We start from the raw sequence: 16,094 nt of genomic DNA on the forward strand, positions 1-16,094 counted from the left end.
GGTGCCCATCATGCTATTCTATTTTGATGTTCTTCATGTTTCACTGTTGCAGTCATCACATTTGGGTTACCTGCCTGCAGGTAGCCCTCAGCCAGCCTGAATGCCAGTCTCTTCAGATTTCTGCGTCTGATGCTGTCGCTTCTTCCATGAAGTCAGGTCGTCAGGGGTATAAAACATGCAGCCAATGCCATTACATCAGTCTTTCTTGCTATGCGGTGCCCGAAGCAGAAGCAGTTCACAAGTGTGATATTCCGAAAAAACGTAAGGATAAAGACTGAGACAGACGGCATAGGTCCAAAACTGCGACAACGCTTCCGATAAGCTAGTCGCCAGTCTGCTGGTACTCAGTGAGGCGCTTTTGCAGCCCTTGATACCCGCTACTACAGATTCGCAGGCCTCTACTGCCCTTCGGAGTCCATTATACCATGAGATGCTTCTTCGACTATGGAACTTGTGAATGTCTCCACCTTGGATAGGTCCGGAGCCGCTGTGCAGGCACCGGCTTCTGAGGGTGTATTCAGGCCTACCGATTTTCATATCAAACCGACAACCTCGTTTTAAGCTAAGAATATCAAATTCCTCAGGCCTAAAGCTCGCACTAAGCCTAGAAAACTGACGACCAAAGCGCATTCTCAGGCCCATATGCCTCAAAAGCAAATGATTAGAATGGCTGCAGACCTTATTACCTTAATTAGGGGAAGCCAGCCTTCCCCCTCTAAGAGACTTAGAACTGATTTTCTTTGATTCGTCTGATCAGGAATCTGATATCTCTGTTTCTTTGACTACCAGGATTTACCCTTATCTACTTATGAGGATTCTGATGCAGAGGATTCCATTCCCTTTGCTTCCCCTCCAGAAGATTTTTCTTTTGGTGAAACCTTGCATATACCCTTAGGGAGCATTTCCGCTGGGAAAGCCAGGACTATTCTCAGTCCAAAAATAGACTTAAGGAATTTTTAAACCTACCTCAATACAGGCTTCTAGCTATCCTTCCTGTTCTGGAGATTATAGATGATGTTTTCTTGGAATCCAGCCTTACCCCAGACACTTTGCCTCCAGCTCCCTGGAAACCTGACAGGTACCACAGAGTACCTGACTGTCTCAAATTCCTTTTCAAGAATCCTACTGCGGATCCAGAAACCATTTCCCAAGGACCAAAAGGCATTAAGGCTACTACTGCCAAAAACCCTACCTCTTCTGATAGGGATTCTAAAGCTTTAGACAGAGTGGGTAAGAAGGTATATACTTCTGCTACTTTGGCCATTAGGGTTTTAAATTGCCAGTTTCATATGTTAAAGTATCAGCAGCATATTATGGGATTAATTAAAGAGGGAATGTTGATTTCTGACTGTGCTGAACACAAAGATTTACAAGAGGTAATGCATTTTGCTGCTCAAGTAGGTAAACATATTTTGCAATGTGGTTTTGATGCTTTAGAAGCGTCTTGCAGGGCTGCTGTCACTGGGTCTGTACTTAGAAGGCATGCTTGGCTTAAGGAACAAAACTTGCCAGATTATGTTAAAGCTAAATTACTGGATCCGCAGTGGTACAGCGGTAGCGTTGTTACCTCACAGCAAGCGGTACTCCTGTTCGATTCTTGGCTGGAGTACCTTCTGTGTGGAGTCTTCATGTCCTCCCCGTGGTCGAGTGGCCTCCGAAAGACCTGCGTGAATGGGCGTGCCTTTGCTGAAGGTTGGGCATCTGGCTGGCAACTCGGCACCATAAAAATCGACTGCCAATCATTAGAGGACCGGAGTTGCGCTGTGGCGACCCCTAACCAGGAAAAGCCGAAAAGACAAACAAAACTGGATGCACCCTTACACCAAGAGTGCCTTTTTGGCAGCAAAGCAGAAGTCGTCCTCAAAAGGATGGAGGAAAAAGCTAATTCTATGCAAACTGTTAAAGATTTCTTACAAGTACAGCCACCGAGATTCAGTAGGCATTGGCCTTCAAAGAACTAGTACTTTCCAGTCCCTTCCAGGCCTTCTCAGTCCAAACCCAGAAGCAGCAGACCACCAAGACTTCAGTCTCAGGTTATGCACAGATCTAAACAGTGGGGGCCCCCCACTTCCAAAGCATGGAGTAGTAAGCCACCCCCTATGGAAAAATGGCACAATGACTTATCCTTAACTCTACCAAGCCTTGCTCAACTACTTGCTCCCTTAGGAGGAAAGCTCACCCTGCATGCAAAAAAACTGGGAACTCATTACCCAAGACAAATGGGTTTCAAACATAGTTTCCCTAGGATACAGATTCCACTTTCACTCACCCCCAACCCCAAGTGGATGGCCAGACCTCCCCCCAAACCAGTGGGCGGAGGCCCCAAAACAAGTGCGCTCTCTCCTCAGTATCAAGGCTATTCAACCTGTCCCAGCAGAACAAAGGGGGCAAGGTTTTTATTCAAGACTGTTCCTGGTTCCCAGAAAAGAAACCTCCTGGCATCCTATCCAAAGCGCTAACTCTTCAGCAGCTTCTTCCTATGCTAGCCAAGGATGCCTGGCTGGCAACTCTAGACTTAAAAGAAGCTTACCTGCACATCCCAATAAGGGAGTTCTGCAGAAAATTCCTACGCTTCAGGGCAGGCTCCTTGCACTATCAGTTCTCTGCACTGCCCTTTGGCTTATCTACTGCGCCAATGGTATTCACAAAGTGCCTAGCTCCTGCCATTGCATTTTGCAGGCAGAGAAATATTCAGATTTACCCATACTTGGACGATTGCCTGATTCAGGCAGAGAGTCAGGACTTGCTGTTAAAGCACCTGGCATTTGTAAAGAGACTTCTAACTTCACTGGGTACACCATCAGTGAGAAGAAATCACACCTATTACCCTGCCAACAGATTGTATTCCTAGGAGCAAGCTTGAAAACAACTTCCCAGATGGCATTCCTCACTCCAGAGAAACAAGTTCATTTGACAGCCTACTTCAAACTACTGGCCACAAAAATCCAGCTATCTGCAAGGAAAATCCTGCAAGCCCTGGGGTTCTTGGCCTCTTGCATTCTGTTAATTCCATATGCAAGAGTGCATATGAGGAAACTTCAGTGGTATTTAAAAAGTCTGTGGTGCCAACATATTCAGGACCTGGAAACAATGATTCATATTTTTCCTTGTCTAAGGACATAGTTCCTTTGGTGGGCAGAGGCCTGCTGCCACAAGGGACTCCCTTTCACTCTAAACCCTAACAGACGCATCCGACTATGCATGGGGGGCTCACATGGCAAGTCATTGCAATCAGGGCAAATGGAACCAAAAACAGATGCACCTGCATATCAATCAAAAAGAAATGTTAGCTGTACAGAATGCTCTGACAGCCTTCACAAACCTTATTCTTCCAGGACAACTATTGGTAAAGGCAGATAACACCACAGTTATGTGGTACATAAACAAGCAGGGAGGAACGCATTCCTACCAACTCTGCAAACTAGCCATGGCTCTGTGGGACACAGCCTTGAGCTGCCAAGTGAACCTACAAGCTCAATTCCTGCCAGCCAAACTAAATTTACTGGTAGACTACTTAAACAGAAATCTCATGGACCCACACAAATGGAAATTGGAACCCAAAATATTCAAGCTCTTGAGGAACAAATGGGGGACACCAGAGGTAGACCTGTTTGCTTCCCCTCAGAACTACCTATTGAACAAATTCGGCACCAGAACTCCCCACAGTCAAGCTTGGAAAGTGGATGGCCCTGTCCTTTACCTGGGAAAGCCTCTCAGTTTATGCCTTTCCCCCTCTGCCTCTCCTCTCAAAGGTTCTACTAAAAATCAAACGGGACAAACAAAGGACAATACTGATTGCACCAGGCTGGCCACGCCAGCACTGGTACCCCCTTTTGTGCAGTCTGACAGTGCTAGAACCTTGGCACCTACCTCAGACCCCTTCCCTGCTGTCCCAGCAGGCGGGCCAGATTCTGCACCCTCAGCTTCAAACCCTGAACCTTGCAGCCTGGCTAATTCCCTGACCTCACCTCTTGCAACCCTCAGTAAGCAGGTGCTGGATGTCATTCTTGAGGCAAGGAGGCCTAGTACTAGAACATCCTATTCAGAAAAGTGGAAAAGATACTGTTCCTGGAGCCAGGCTCAGGAGATGGGCACAACGGTGCCCAGCTTGCCTCATATTCTGGATTATTTAACAGAAATGCTCCACAAGGGCCTATCTCTTCAATTAAGATTCGTGCCTCTGCCATAACAGCACATAATAATACTGAGCCATCCCTCTTCTCTCATCCCCTGCTAGAACAATTCCTTAGAGGAGCCAAAATTTAAGACCCCCCAGAAGGGCTCCCACTCCAGCCAGGGACCTTAACTTTGTATTAGAAAAACTCACTCTTCCCCCCTTTGAACCAGCTGCTACAGCAGAGTTGAAATTCCTTTCTTGGATAACAGCTTTACTTCTAGCCATCACTTCAGCAAGAAGTGTCTGAACTGCAGGCCCTCATGGCAGTGGGAACCCTTCATTATCTTCCATGTGGACAGGGTTTCCCTCAGGACTAATCCATCCTTTTTGCCCAAGGTGGTGTCTAGTGTGGCTCTAAACCAATCCATTCATTTGCCTGATTTTTCCCTAATCCTCAGAATAAAGGGGAAAGGATACTGCATTCTCTGGACGCACACAGCTTAGATTCTATTTGGACAGGACTAAGCCTCTCAGAAAATCTGACCAACTGCTAGTTAACTTTACTGCAGGGGCAGAGGGGAAGGCCATTTCAAAGCAAACCATTTCCAAATGGATAGCACATTGCATCCATTTCTGCTACAAACACTATGGAAAACCTACCCCACAGGGGATAAGAACACATTCTGCCAGGGCTGCATCTACCTGTACTGCATGTCTGAGTAGTCCCTACTAGGGACATCCTGGAAGCTGCAACCTGGAGTTCTGTCCATACTTTCACCAAGCATTACCACCTGCCTATCTTTTCTAAATCCAGAGCTGGATGTGCCACAGCAGTCTTACAGGGACTTATTGCTAGGCTTAATGCTCTTTAACTACCTCCACCCTTCCTTAGCTTTGGGAATCAACCCAAATGTGATGACTGCAACAGTGAAACATGAAGAACATAGTAGAGTTGTGTACACTTATATAAATGTAGATGTTCGAGTGTATTCATTGTTGCAGTCCTGGTTACCCTCCCTCCAGCCCCCTGACTTCTCTTGACTTTTAGCTTTCCTCCTTGTTTGGCATATATTATATCATGTGTATTTGCTTTTTGCTGGGGGCATTCCATACCATATAATTGCTTCCTGTTGCGGGGGCACCTGACATCTGGGGCAAGAAAAACTGATGTAATGGTGTCGGCTGCATGTTTTATACCCCTGACGACCTGATGTCATGGAAGAAGCGACAGGATCCGATGCAGAAATCCGAAGACTCTGGTATTCAGGCCAGCTGAGGGCTACCTGCAGGCAGATAACCCAAATGTGATGACTGCAACAGTGAATGCACTCGAACATCTACATTTATGGTATGTGTACATAACTGTACTTTCTGCAGGGACTTAGTCGTATTTCCCTTCATTCTTGCCCCTTTCATAGATCACATACATTGTGTCACCTGTGTAGTTAACAGTCAACTTACCTTAGATGGCTTAAGATAGAGTTCAAGTAAGAACAGAATGCCCATTACTTAAAATATGGTACTGGAGATTGCAATTTTTTACCAAGGTCATTTTTTTATGTTAGACTAAACAGTTAGCTAAGAGAGTTCCTCTTTTCATCAACACTGTCTGTCTGGATGGGAAGGCCAGCCTGAAGACATCATGTTAATTGAAATGGAAATTAAAGTCTGGTAGATGTGCTGAGAGGTATATTGTGTTCTGTTTGTGTAGTTTACAGTTACAATTACAGTTATAGGTAAGATACTCTGTTATTTACAAAAATATGTAAATGTATTACCAGAATTTTGTGGGGAAAGAGAGGGCATTTTAGGTTTATTGTAACTTACCACTGTAATTAATCTTTGCTGTTATACACAAATCCACTACTCTGGATTACACTGCCTTTCTCGCCAAGACATGTCTAGCAGATGCTAGATATGTTGTTGTTTTAAAGGGAGAATGCATGTGTACTTGTATTTTCAACCATGAATGTGGTGGTACTATGATAATTTACTCTGCTGCCCTATACCCCTTACTCTACTCTATATCCCATACTAGGGCTAGCTGATGTATGGTAAAACATTACTGATGCTTGGCAGTTCATTGTTACGTGTGTGTCTGAGTGTGTTTGGGTAATGACTACAGTGCTTATACATTTTTACTGATGGACTGTAGAACTTTGATGTTTTCTTGGAATAGGTGCAGATGTGACAGGTTTATTTCAATGGGAAGAAGGAGGAATGGTGTAATGTAAAATAGTAACAGTTATTGGGTGTTAGACTGTTGGTAACAAATAGTTTCTTGTTGCAGGCTGATACATTAAAGGAAAGATACCAGAAGATTGGGGATACCAAAAAATCTACTCCAGTAGAAGTACTTTGTGAAAACTTTCCAGGTATGTTCAGGTTTTATTAATTTGTTACCTGGCTAATTTTTAGTGCCATGTGAAGCTTTAAAATGGATTATGTGCTGATGAAATGTGAATGGAGAAATACTGATTGATTTATCATAAAAGTTTTTTTCTCTACTCCTTATCTCAGCTAGTAGAGTTTTCCCAAGTCAATGTTCGTGGACTTGGCTAACCGTAGTAGTAGGTAAATCTGTTGTAGATACCTGGTGGAAGTTGCATTGTTTTTTGTAAGTCCTTTGGCAACTAGTACCCATTGTTTTACTGAAATACAGTAATGTTAACCATATTCATTACTGCTGCAGTAGCCTTAGTTAAATGGGCTATATCCTACGCAGTTTATAACAGATGGCCAGCTTACAAAGCTTCATGGGCACCTTTTATATGCGCAAACCCATTATTTAGCTTGAGCTGTACTGAAAGAAAGAGTTTTCTGGTTGCAAAGCCCTTCAGAGCTTTCCTGCTGCTAAAGAGCACTCCTCCTGTGGGCTGTTCAGGCTTGATAGACTGCAAAGGCTTTTCATTGCTGGTCAGATAAGTTCTCTTCAGGGAACAAAAACATTCCACATTTTACTTTAATGACAGAAAGTGAACTTTTTTTCTGTGAAATTTTAAGCTAGGAAAACTTTTATTGACTATTACGTGACTTTTAGTACCTTTTTAAATAGGAGTGTTGTGTTTTACTTTTGTGTAAAAACAAAAAAAAAGGTTGGGGTAGGTGTTTAAATTGCTTTTCATTGTGTTTTTTGCTGGAAAGAGTGAATTTTTACTGCTTTCCTGTTTTACTGAACTTAACTGTACCCCAGTTCTTCTTTCTACCAGCCACAAAGAGAAGAAAATTACTAAACAGCATTTGCCACCACAGCATGCTGCTAAAATGTCTTAGTTGCAGATGGAGTGACTGCTGTGGCCATTTCTGGTTCTTCATACTTTTCATGTTTTTCCTGTACTTCCTCTAGTGTAGTCCCTAGTACCACCGCGGACTAAGGGTTAGGCACATCTTCTGTTGCTGTTGAAGTACCCTTGGCAAGCAAGGGAAAACCACTTTTATTGGTTCTGGAAGAAGGAGCAGGGAATTCAACTAGACAGACTGGATTGCCTGTGTTTAGCGAGGTGCCTCAGTATTTTACGGATGTGAAAAAAAGTGAATAACTGTATTTCTTGTGGGAAGCATTATCTCCTTTTCACAATTGTAGCCATCTACAAGCCTGGCTTTGGCGAGGGCTTTATTGAGTGTAAGAGTGGCTTAGGATGGTTCATGTGTCACAGACAAATTGGGTTGAGTTTAGGGACTTTGCAGTGTGGTTTTTGTTTAAGGAAGGCCTCGAGGGAAGCTGCTATAATTCAGTTTGTTAATTGTTTGGACAGTTGAAGGAAGCGAATTTTAGTGAAGGAGACAAAGCTATAGAAGTTTTGGAAAGATCTTGCTTATCAGATCTGTAGGTTTAGTTTGGGTCTAGCTGCTAGTTTGCAAGATATGGAGGCTTCTGGTGCCCTCTGAGGTCAGTTCTATACTAGTTGGTAAGGGGTGAGGCAGGTTTAATTCCTAGAGTAGACCAGAACCAATGACCTGCTGCTTTTGAGGCCAGTGGACTCTTTCAAATGGCAGCTCTTTGGGAAGGAAGATTGTCTTGAGTCAAACCAGTGGATTCTCCAACAGCAGAGGATTGGGTGCAGGATATTATTCCTTTTTGGTTACAGATTTTATTTCCACACAATGCAAAGGCATGCCAGGCATGCCAGATGTTCCTCCTCCACAAAGAAAATCACAGTCCAAGCACTCCAGATAGTTACCATTCAGCCAGCCATTCAGCCAAGGGCTGTATCAGAATTTTATTCTCGCCTGTTCCTAGTCGAAAGAAGGGAACCGTATTTAGAGAAATTCGGATTTTATCCTGACTTTATCTATCCTCAACTATTACACGTTTCAAGAGTTTGGGTTTAGATGTTGCAAAGGCTTCGCTGGGTGCTGGATGGTAACTTTGGATCTCAAAGGAGCAAGGCCTTCAGCTGCCTGTGCAGTAAGTTGCAGAAATTATTTGCAGAAAGTATGGACATTTTCATTATCAGTTATCTGCATTTGCAGTATGAACTGCGCCCTGTACCAGATTACTTCATTGGCTAGCTCCAGTGAGCAGCTTGGATTCAGGGCGTTTCTGAGAATACTCCAACTTATTCTGACTGCCTTCTTGCTGCTCAAAGAAAAAGCTCACCTTCTACAGCATCTGGGAATATGTCATAGCAGTGCTATGATCATAGGGAATTATTCTGTGAAACGAAATAAAGTGTAGTCTTCTACCCTCCTCTAGTATGTGCTTCTGTGAGACTGCTTTCTGGGTGTGAGATGGCCTAGAGAGACTTTTTTTTTCCGGACAGACAAGAGTAAACAACTTGCTTCAATCCTTACATCCATCAACTATCTGCTGACTGCTGGCTGATCCTTCAACATTAGGGTTCATGGCATCTTTCGTTCATGTGTGTCCCCATTGTCTGTGCTTCCCAAGGGAAAACTGGTATCTCAAAATGTAAATGTGGAAACAACACTGCCAAGATTTGGACACTGTCATTCAATTTGGACCCACCCTTCAAAGGAATTCCTTGTGGTGGGCTCCAGGAATGTCCTAAACAAAGGGAACTCAGGTGATGACCAGAAGCAAGGAAGAGGCCAGAAGCGACAGATGAGCGGACAACGACAGGGAGCTCATCTAAAATGGAAAAGCTCATGGGGGCTCATCTAAATGCCAAGTGGATACATCTACATATCAACATGAAGGAATGTTTAGCGGTCAGTTTGCATTGATGGCGTTCAAGAGTTTGATTTCCAGGGCAGGTCAGTTTTCTTGAGAACAAACACACTGTTGACAGGTACAGACAACAACAGGGGAAGCATCAACATCACAGACTTACATTCAAGCAATGTGATATTATGGCAAATGCGTTAAGCCTTACAACTGACTCTTCAGGCAGGTTCTCTCAGGTCAAGGTTTCTGGGCCCAGAACTCCTACAGAGCAGACAACAGATGGATCCCCGATGGTGGATGGTGGAACTGGATCTTCATGTATTTCAGAACAGTGTCTGAACATGGACAGACATAGATCTGTTATTCGCTTCTCACTAAACCACCAGCAGCTGCCAAGTTATGCACAAAGGGTTTCATCCACACAACTTGGAAAGTGGATGCTCTGTCTTTCAGTTGGAAAAACCTTCATGTCTATGCCTTTCCACCTCCACCTCTCCTTCCAAAGCTATTACTAAAGGTCAGACAGCACAGGCCAAGGATGATTTTGATAGCTCTTTTTGCCTGGCAGAAGTGGAGTTACTTTTTCAGAAATTTGTCAAAAAGAAGCAAAACTTAGACATATGTGTTCCTGTTACATTAGGCAGGAGTAATTTATTGGACTTGGCTTAGGGTTTAGTTCAGGGTCTTGAACCCTTCCAGTTCAGCTGTTTCTTGTAAGAGAAAAGGGGATTCTTCATTTTCTTGAGGAAGTTCAAGATTTTGAACTGCAGAATGAATGTGAAGGGGCAATTCTGTTTTTTTTCGCACCAGGTTTCTGATTCAGATTCTGAGGGAAGTGTGGCGTTTGCCTGTTCCTTCAAAGGATTTTTTTTTTCTGAAACAATTTCCAGCATGAATCAGGTGTTTCACTGGGAAAATATAGACATTCCTATGTCTCTGAAGATATATTGTGATTTATTGCATTGTACTGAACCCCGTTCTTTTATCATTGGAAGATGTGTTACAGCATGCAACTTGCCTGGCAAGCCAGCTTGCTGCCCCAATGTGAGCAGAAAGATTGTACAAAGGTCCCCAATCTTTAGCTTTTCCAGGTCAGACTCAACAGTTATTTCTCTGGTGGACCCAGCTCCTGCTGCTAAATGTCAAGTTAATACCAATCTCTCCTTCTGATAAGGATGGGAATGCTGTTTTTTATTGCTATTATTATTATTGTCAACATGGTTTGTTTTCAATACATTTTCAGTTGCAAGCATTATACATCACATATAATCTGCTATACAGTCACTGTAAAACATAAAACATTACATAGCTCATTCAATTCCAGCCTCCCCTTAAAACCTCATTCCTCCTGCAAAACATTATTCTACATGTGTTTTTCCCAGAATTCCCATTTTTTTCTATGTAATTTGTTCTGACCATTCTCTAAAGATCAGAGATAAGCCCTGAATCCAGGAGCCAGCAGACCAAGGCTACCCACAGTAGTACAGTCAAAGGCACAGTCCAATGTTCGATCACTAAAAAAGTTGCCAAGACCGGTTAATCACTAGAAATACTTTATTCAAAAATAACCACAAGCGCTTTTGTCTCTGTCAGGTTAGATGCATTATACATCACCATCTAAAACATTTATTTAAAAGGATTTTTCTCAGAACCATCCCTACAAGATATAAAAAGTGGATAAATCCATCAGTCAGCCCTCCTAATAAAGGCAAGCCAGATGGTGTATGACAATAAACCCACACAAAGAATATATACAGTTAAAACTAGTACAACATAATAAGATCAGGAGCTAAAAAAACTAATAAAATACATTTAATATGTCCTAATCACAAAAATAAAAATCACGAAAAATCAGTGATTTTTATTTTTTTGATTTTTCTATATGTATTCTTTTTGATAAAGTTTCTGAACTGACACACATGAAAGCGCTTATGGTTATTTTTGAATAAAGTGTTTCTGGTGATTAACCGGTCTCTGCAACTTTTTTAGTGATCGAACATTGGACTGTGCCTTTGACTGTACTACTGTGGGTAGCCTTGCCCTGCTGGCTACTGGATTCGGGGATTATCTCAGGTTTTAGTTTGTGTTTTTTTACCTGGCTTGTCCTGTCATTTTCTAAAGATCTTGCTTCCAATTCTTTTATCAATGTTACTATATTCACTACTTCTAGTATGGTTGGTTTAGACTTGGATTTCCATTTTCTAGTAATTGCTTTTTTGGCAGCCACCAGAACTAAACTCTGCAAGGCCTTTCTATGTGTAGACAGTTCCAATTCTGTATCACAGCTCAAACAAATCATTTCCTTCTCTACACTAATTTGCTCACCCAGTATTTCTGACAAGAGTATTCTGCAGGGAATTTTTAAAGTTTGCCAGTTAATTTCATTTCCAAAACGTATTCCTAATTACCTCTTTCTTCCCCCATCATACATTTATCATTTGCAGTCTGCCTGAGGAAAAATTATTTGGGGTCTGCTTGGGGCATAAAAATGTAGGCAAACTCTTCCAGATAAAAATCCTAAATCTTCTAGACTTCACTGCATATTGTTTTAGGAAGAGAGATTAGAAAAGCAATTCACAATCTTTTCCGACCACCTCAGCTTGATTCATATAGTTGACATGCAGTATTTTATGTGCCCTACTAATTATTCCTTTTTTTAACAGCAGTTTTTGTACTAGATTCTACTAAGTACTCTTATCAGTGTTGGTCTTTCACTTACGATCATCCTATGGCTTTCTCTTTGCCTATAGGATCATAGGACTAGGCTCTCGACCCGGAGGTCATTTCAAGCCTAGCCATTTTGTCCCAATTTAATACCATAGAAATGTTAGTTAATACCCAAGATTGCATTTAGTAATGGCTGTCCATGTCCAGGAGGATTGTGGATGCTATCCTCTGTAAGAATTTATGGTGTCCCATCCACTTGTTCAGGTTCCTCTTGAACAATGTCCTAGAGGTGCTCCTGTTTCACATGAATAGGCAGCTTATTCCAAAGATGTAGCAGTTGCTGGAAGATAAATTTGTCCATCCAGCATGTCCTATTTAATTCGCAGGCCATATTTAGGTCCCTGAAACGGGTAACCCTAGTCCCCGTTTGATTTACAGATATGCAGCAAGTTCTTTAGGTTTGGGTCTGAGATTGTTCTGTATGCCAGGCATAAGTCTCCCGTAAGAAGGCTATATGATACAGAGTATAGTGACAGGAACTTTAGTCGGTCTGTGTAAGGCATGTGCTGGAGTCCATTTATCTTCTTTGTTAGAAACCTCTGAGGTTTCTCCAATTGCTGCAGGTGCTTTGTATAACATATGCCGAATGGGGCATTATACTCAATTATGGGCTGCATTACTGCAGAGTTCAGAGGAGCTATAACCTCTCTTGCTCTTGAGGCAGTGCCTTTACTAATTGTTTGTCACATATAAAGCCTTACTTACTACAGTAGATACATGGTGGTCGAAGTAAGGTCACAGTTAACTTGTGATCCCAGGTCCCTTACCACATTGTGAGTACTTGGGGTATTGTTGATGTGATAGCATGAAGGGACATTATGCCAAAGGGAATGATGATTCATTTCTCTGCATTCATTTTGAGACTGTGACTAAGACACCAGTCGTTGGTCTGCGTAAGACCCTCCTAAAGTATACTGACATAGTTTGGGAATTCATTAATTGCACCCAGTTTACAGTAATCTGCAGACTTGGTCAGCCACAACATCTTAGTTTTGACCTGAACTTCTGAGAAGTATATACCAAACAGTAGGGGGCCTAGCAGTGAACCCTGTGGCACCCCGCTGGTAACAGGTTTGCTGGTTGATCTGCAGTCACCCACTTTGATAGTGTGTGTCAAGTTGGAGCCAGTTTGCAAGCTGTCTTACAACGAATGGGGTTTACTTTCAGTTTGCTAAGTTTATCAGTAATGCCTGAGTCTGGGATTGTGTCAAAAGCCTTTGCCAAGTCTAGGTCTGCTGTGTGCACAGATTTGCCTTTGTCAATGGCCCTGGTCACATTTTCAAAAAAATCCACCGGATTTAACAAGCATGATCTACCCTTGACAAAGCTGAATAGGTAAGATCCAGGGTTTGAAGGTCACTTATGTCTTTAATTACGAGGTCCATAATGATACGTTCCATGGCCTTATAGATGAGGCAGGTCAGGCTTATGGGTCTGTAATTCCCTGGGCCTGTTGCTAGGCCACCTTTGTGGATGGGAGTAACTGTTGCTGGCCTGGGATTAGACTGTGATTGAAAATTGTACTTTGTTACTTAATGGTGGTGCTAGTTCATGATTTAGCCTGTTTAGAAGACCGCCTGGAATGCATTCTGGTCCCATAGAGGCTGTGTTGTTTTGCCTTGTACAGGGCTTTGATTACGTGTTCTTCAGATGTGTATGGCAGGGAGGATGTTTGGGGGAAGGTTTGTGATAGGTTTGGAGGGGATAAGGAAGTGATATTTTTGCCGAAGCTATCTGCTAGCAGGTTTGCTGTCTCTGTGGATTCAGTGTGTGATACCATTGGCCACGAGTTCTGCACATGTTCTGCACATGTTTGGGTCCTACTTTTTAGGCTATGTAGATAGCTGTAAAAGGCCTTATGGTTATCCTTGGCTCTGCTTGCCAAGTTTTTCTCAAAGAAGCCCTTATAGGATTTGACAAGTTGTCTTATTTGCCTGTTGAGGCTGAGGAGGATGGTTTTTCATTGTTGGTGTCTCGCCTTTGTTTTCTTGGACAGCAATCTTTTGCATTTATTGTAAAGTTTGTTGATGCTGGATCTCCACCATGGTGTTGTTTTTTAATTTGGGGCTCTGACTTTGATTCTTTCTGGTACTGCCAGGTCTACACACTTATGCAAATGATTGTACAGGGCTTTAGTGTAAGCTTCAGTGTAGTTACTACTTCAAGCTGGGGGTGAGACTTGGAATGCATTTATACCTTCACCTAGGAAGGTTTTGTTTGCCTTAATGAAGTTTTTTTAGTCTGATTTCACCCTTTGTTAGTTCTGGTGTTAGGGTCATCTCGAAGGTGACTGATTTGTGGTCAGATTTAACTAATGAGGGTCCGACAGTTGCAGTAGTACATCTGTTTGACAAGTTGGTGAGGACCAGATCTAGTATGTTTGTTTCTCTTTTTGGGGTATGAACAATTTGTTCCAGTGAATTTAAGTCTACAAAGTCAAGAAAATTTTGTGCTAGGGAGTTAGGGCTAGCATAGGTTTCCCAGCTGATGGTGGGGTAATTGAAATCCCCCCCTAACCAGAGTGTTTGATAATATTTGGATTGTCTCCAGTTTGGTCAAGTAGGCTTTTGTGTGTGTCATGACCCCTGGAGAGGGGATCCATAACTGGCTATGACCTTGAATGGGTTTTACCCACCATAACCTGAATTTGGCACAACTCCATGGACGTGTCCAGTCTAATTAGAACGGGAGGTGAATTGACCTCTAATATAGATAGAAACACCAACTCTGATATCAAGCCTTGATAGAAGGCATTCTCTATTCAAGAATTGGAAAGCTTTTAATAGATTTGTATTTTTCTGCAGCATTTAATTATCCACTGTCAAGCTCATATGTTGAACTTTATTCTTGCCTCTTTTGAGAACATGAGGAATATTATGGTATCGGTTTCCTCTTTTGGGGAGAAAACATCTTTGTGACCTGATTTCTTCTGTGTGTTAAGTGACTACCCACTGTTTACAATGTACTTTGATTCTACTGATGCCACTCCCTGGGCTGCTACCACTGTAATTATTATCAAGAGATTTGCTTGGCTGTGTACTTAACCATCCTGAAAATGTTAAACTGAAATATTGCATTCTTCTTTGGACTGAGCACTAGGTTATGGACCTTCTGCTGCAGAGTTTGTGTGATGAGAGAGGTAAGCTGATTGAAGAAATTCCTCAGATTTTCACCCTTCCTTCTCCATTTTATCAAAGGGTTTAATGCTACCTCCGCAACCTTTTTCAAAAAGCAAAATAAGCATTCACAGCAAGTTACAGGTAAGCAAAGCAATGTCACAGACATTAAAAAAAAAGAGGAAACCCTCCAGAACAAAGGACAGTCTACAAAGTCTAAATGGCTGTCTACAAGACTCCCCTCCCCTTCCCACCCTTGCGCATTTTTAGTCCTTCCAGAAAGTCTGATCCTTCATTTCTGTCTTTGGCAACAGATAATTTCAGACAGATGGTTTCTGAAAGTAATTAATCAGGGTTACCAATGACAGTGGGAGTCTTCCTCTCTTTTGTTGGGATTCCTCCCTCCTCTGCTAGACCAAACTTTTCTTTTCATTCCTGTCATTCACCACATGCTAACTTGGGGTGATAGAAGCAGTCCCTGCTCCTCAACAAGGAGAAGGGTTTTATTCAAGAATGTTTATAATGTAAAAGAAGATTCATGGCGACAACTTCTGGGTCTTGCATTCCTAAACCAGTCTGTGATGATGCCCAAGTTCAAAGGTTATCCCTTCACAACTTGTTACCTCTTGTTCCATATTTGAGTTTCCTGGTGACTTTAGATTTAAAAGATTATTATAGTCATATTCCTGTAGATAAAGATTTCACCTGTTTCTTAGTGTGATCCAGACACAAAACTTTATTAATTCTCTGCATTACCCTTCAGTCTATCCACCACTTGAAGGGTATTTACAAAGTGGCCAGCACCAGTGATAACCTAATGCAGAGTACACATTATCCCTGTTAAAATGATTTACTTATCTCTGCTGTCTTTTTTCCGTGTGTCGGGAAGCTCTCATTTGGGTGAGAGATCTCATACACATATTGGAACTCCAAGAGGACATTCAGAAGTCTTGCATTACTCCTTGCAAGATTATTTTCATGAGTGTCTCCTAGATGTCTCAGTTCA

General features: G+C 42.3%; 1 protein-coding gene across 3 annotated transcripts in view; it reads left to right on the top strand.

Annotated features, from left to right (window-relative positions):
• CSNK1G2 (casein kinase 1 gamma 2) overlaps positions 1-16,094 on the top strand; it is a 936,064-nt gene that overhangs the window by 647,193 nt on the left and 272,777 nt on the right. For all 3 annotated transcript variants that reach the window (XM_044053978.1, XM_044053977.1, XM_044053976.1), the window contains exon 8: positions 6,408-6,492. In XM_044053978.1, coding sequence (XP_043909913.1) covers positions 6,408-6,492 — 85 coding nt within the window. The remainder of the gene's footprint in view (positions 1-6,407; positions 6,493-16,094) is intronic.

Source organism: Protopterus annectens, chromosome 13.part0 (assembly GCF_019279795.1).
Source record: "Protopterus annectens isolate FY-2018-M chromosome 13.part0, PAN1.0, whole genome shotgun sequence".
In the NCBI taxonomy this organism is placed as follows: Eukaryota; Metazoa; Chordata; order Ceratodontiformes; family Protopteridae; genus Protopterus; species Protopterus annectens.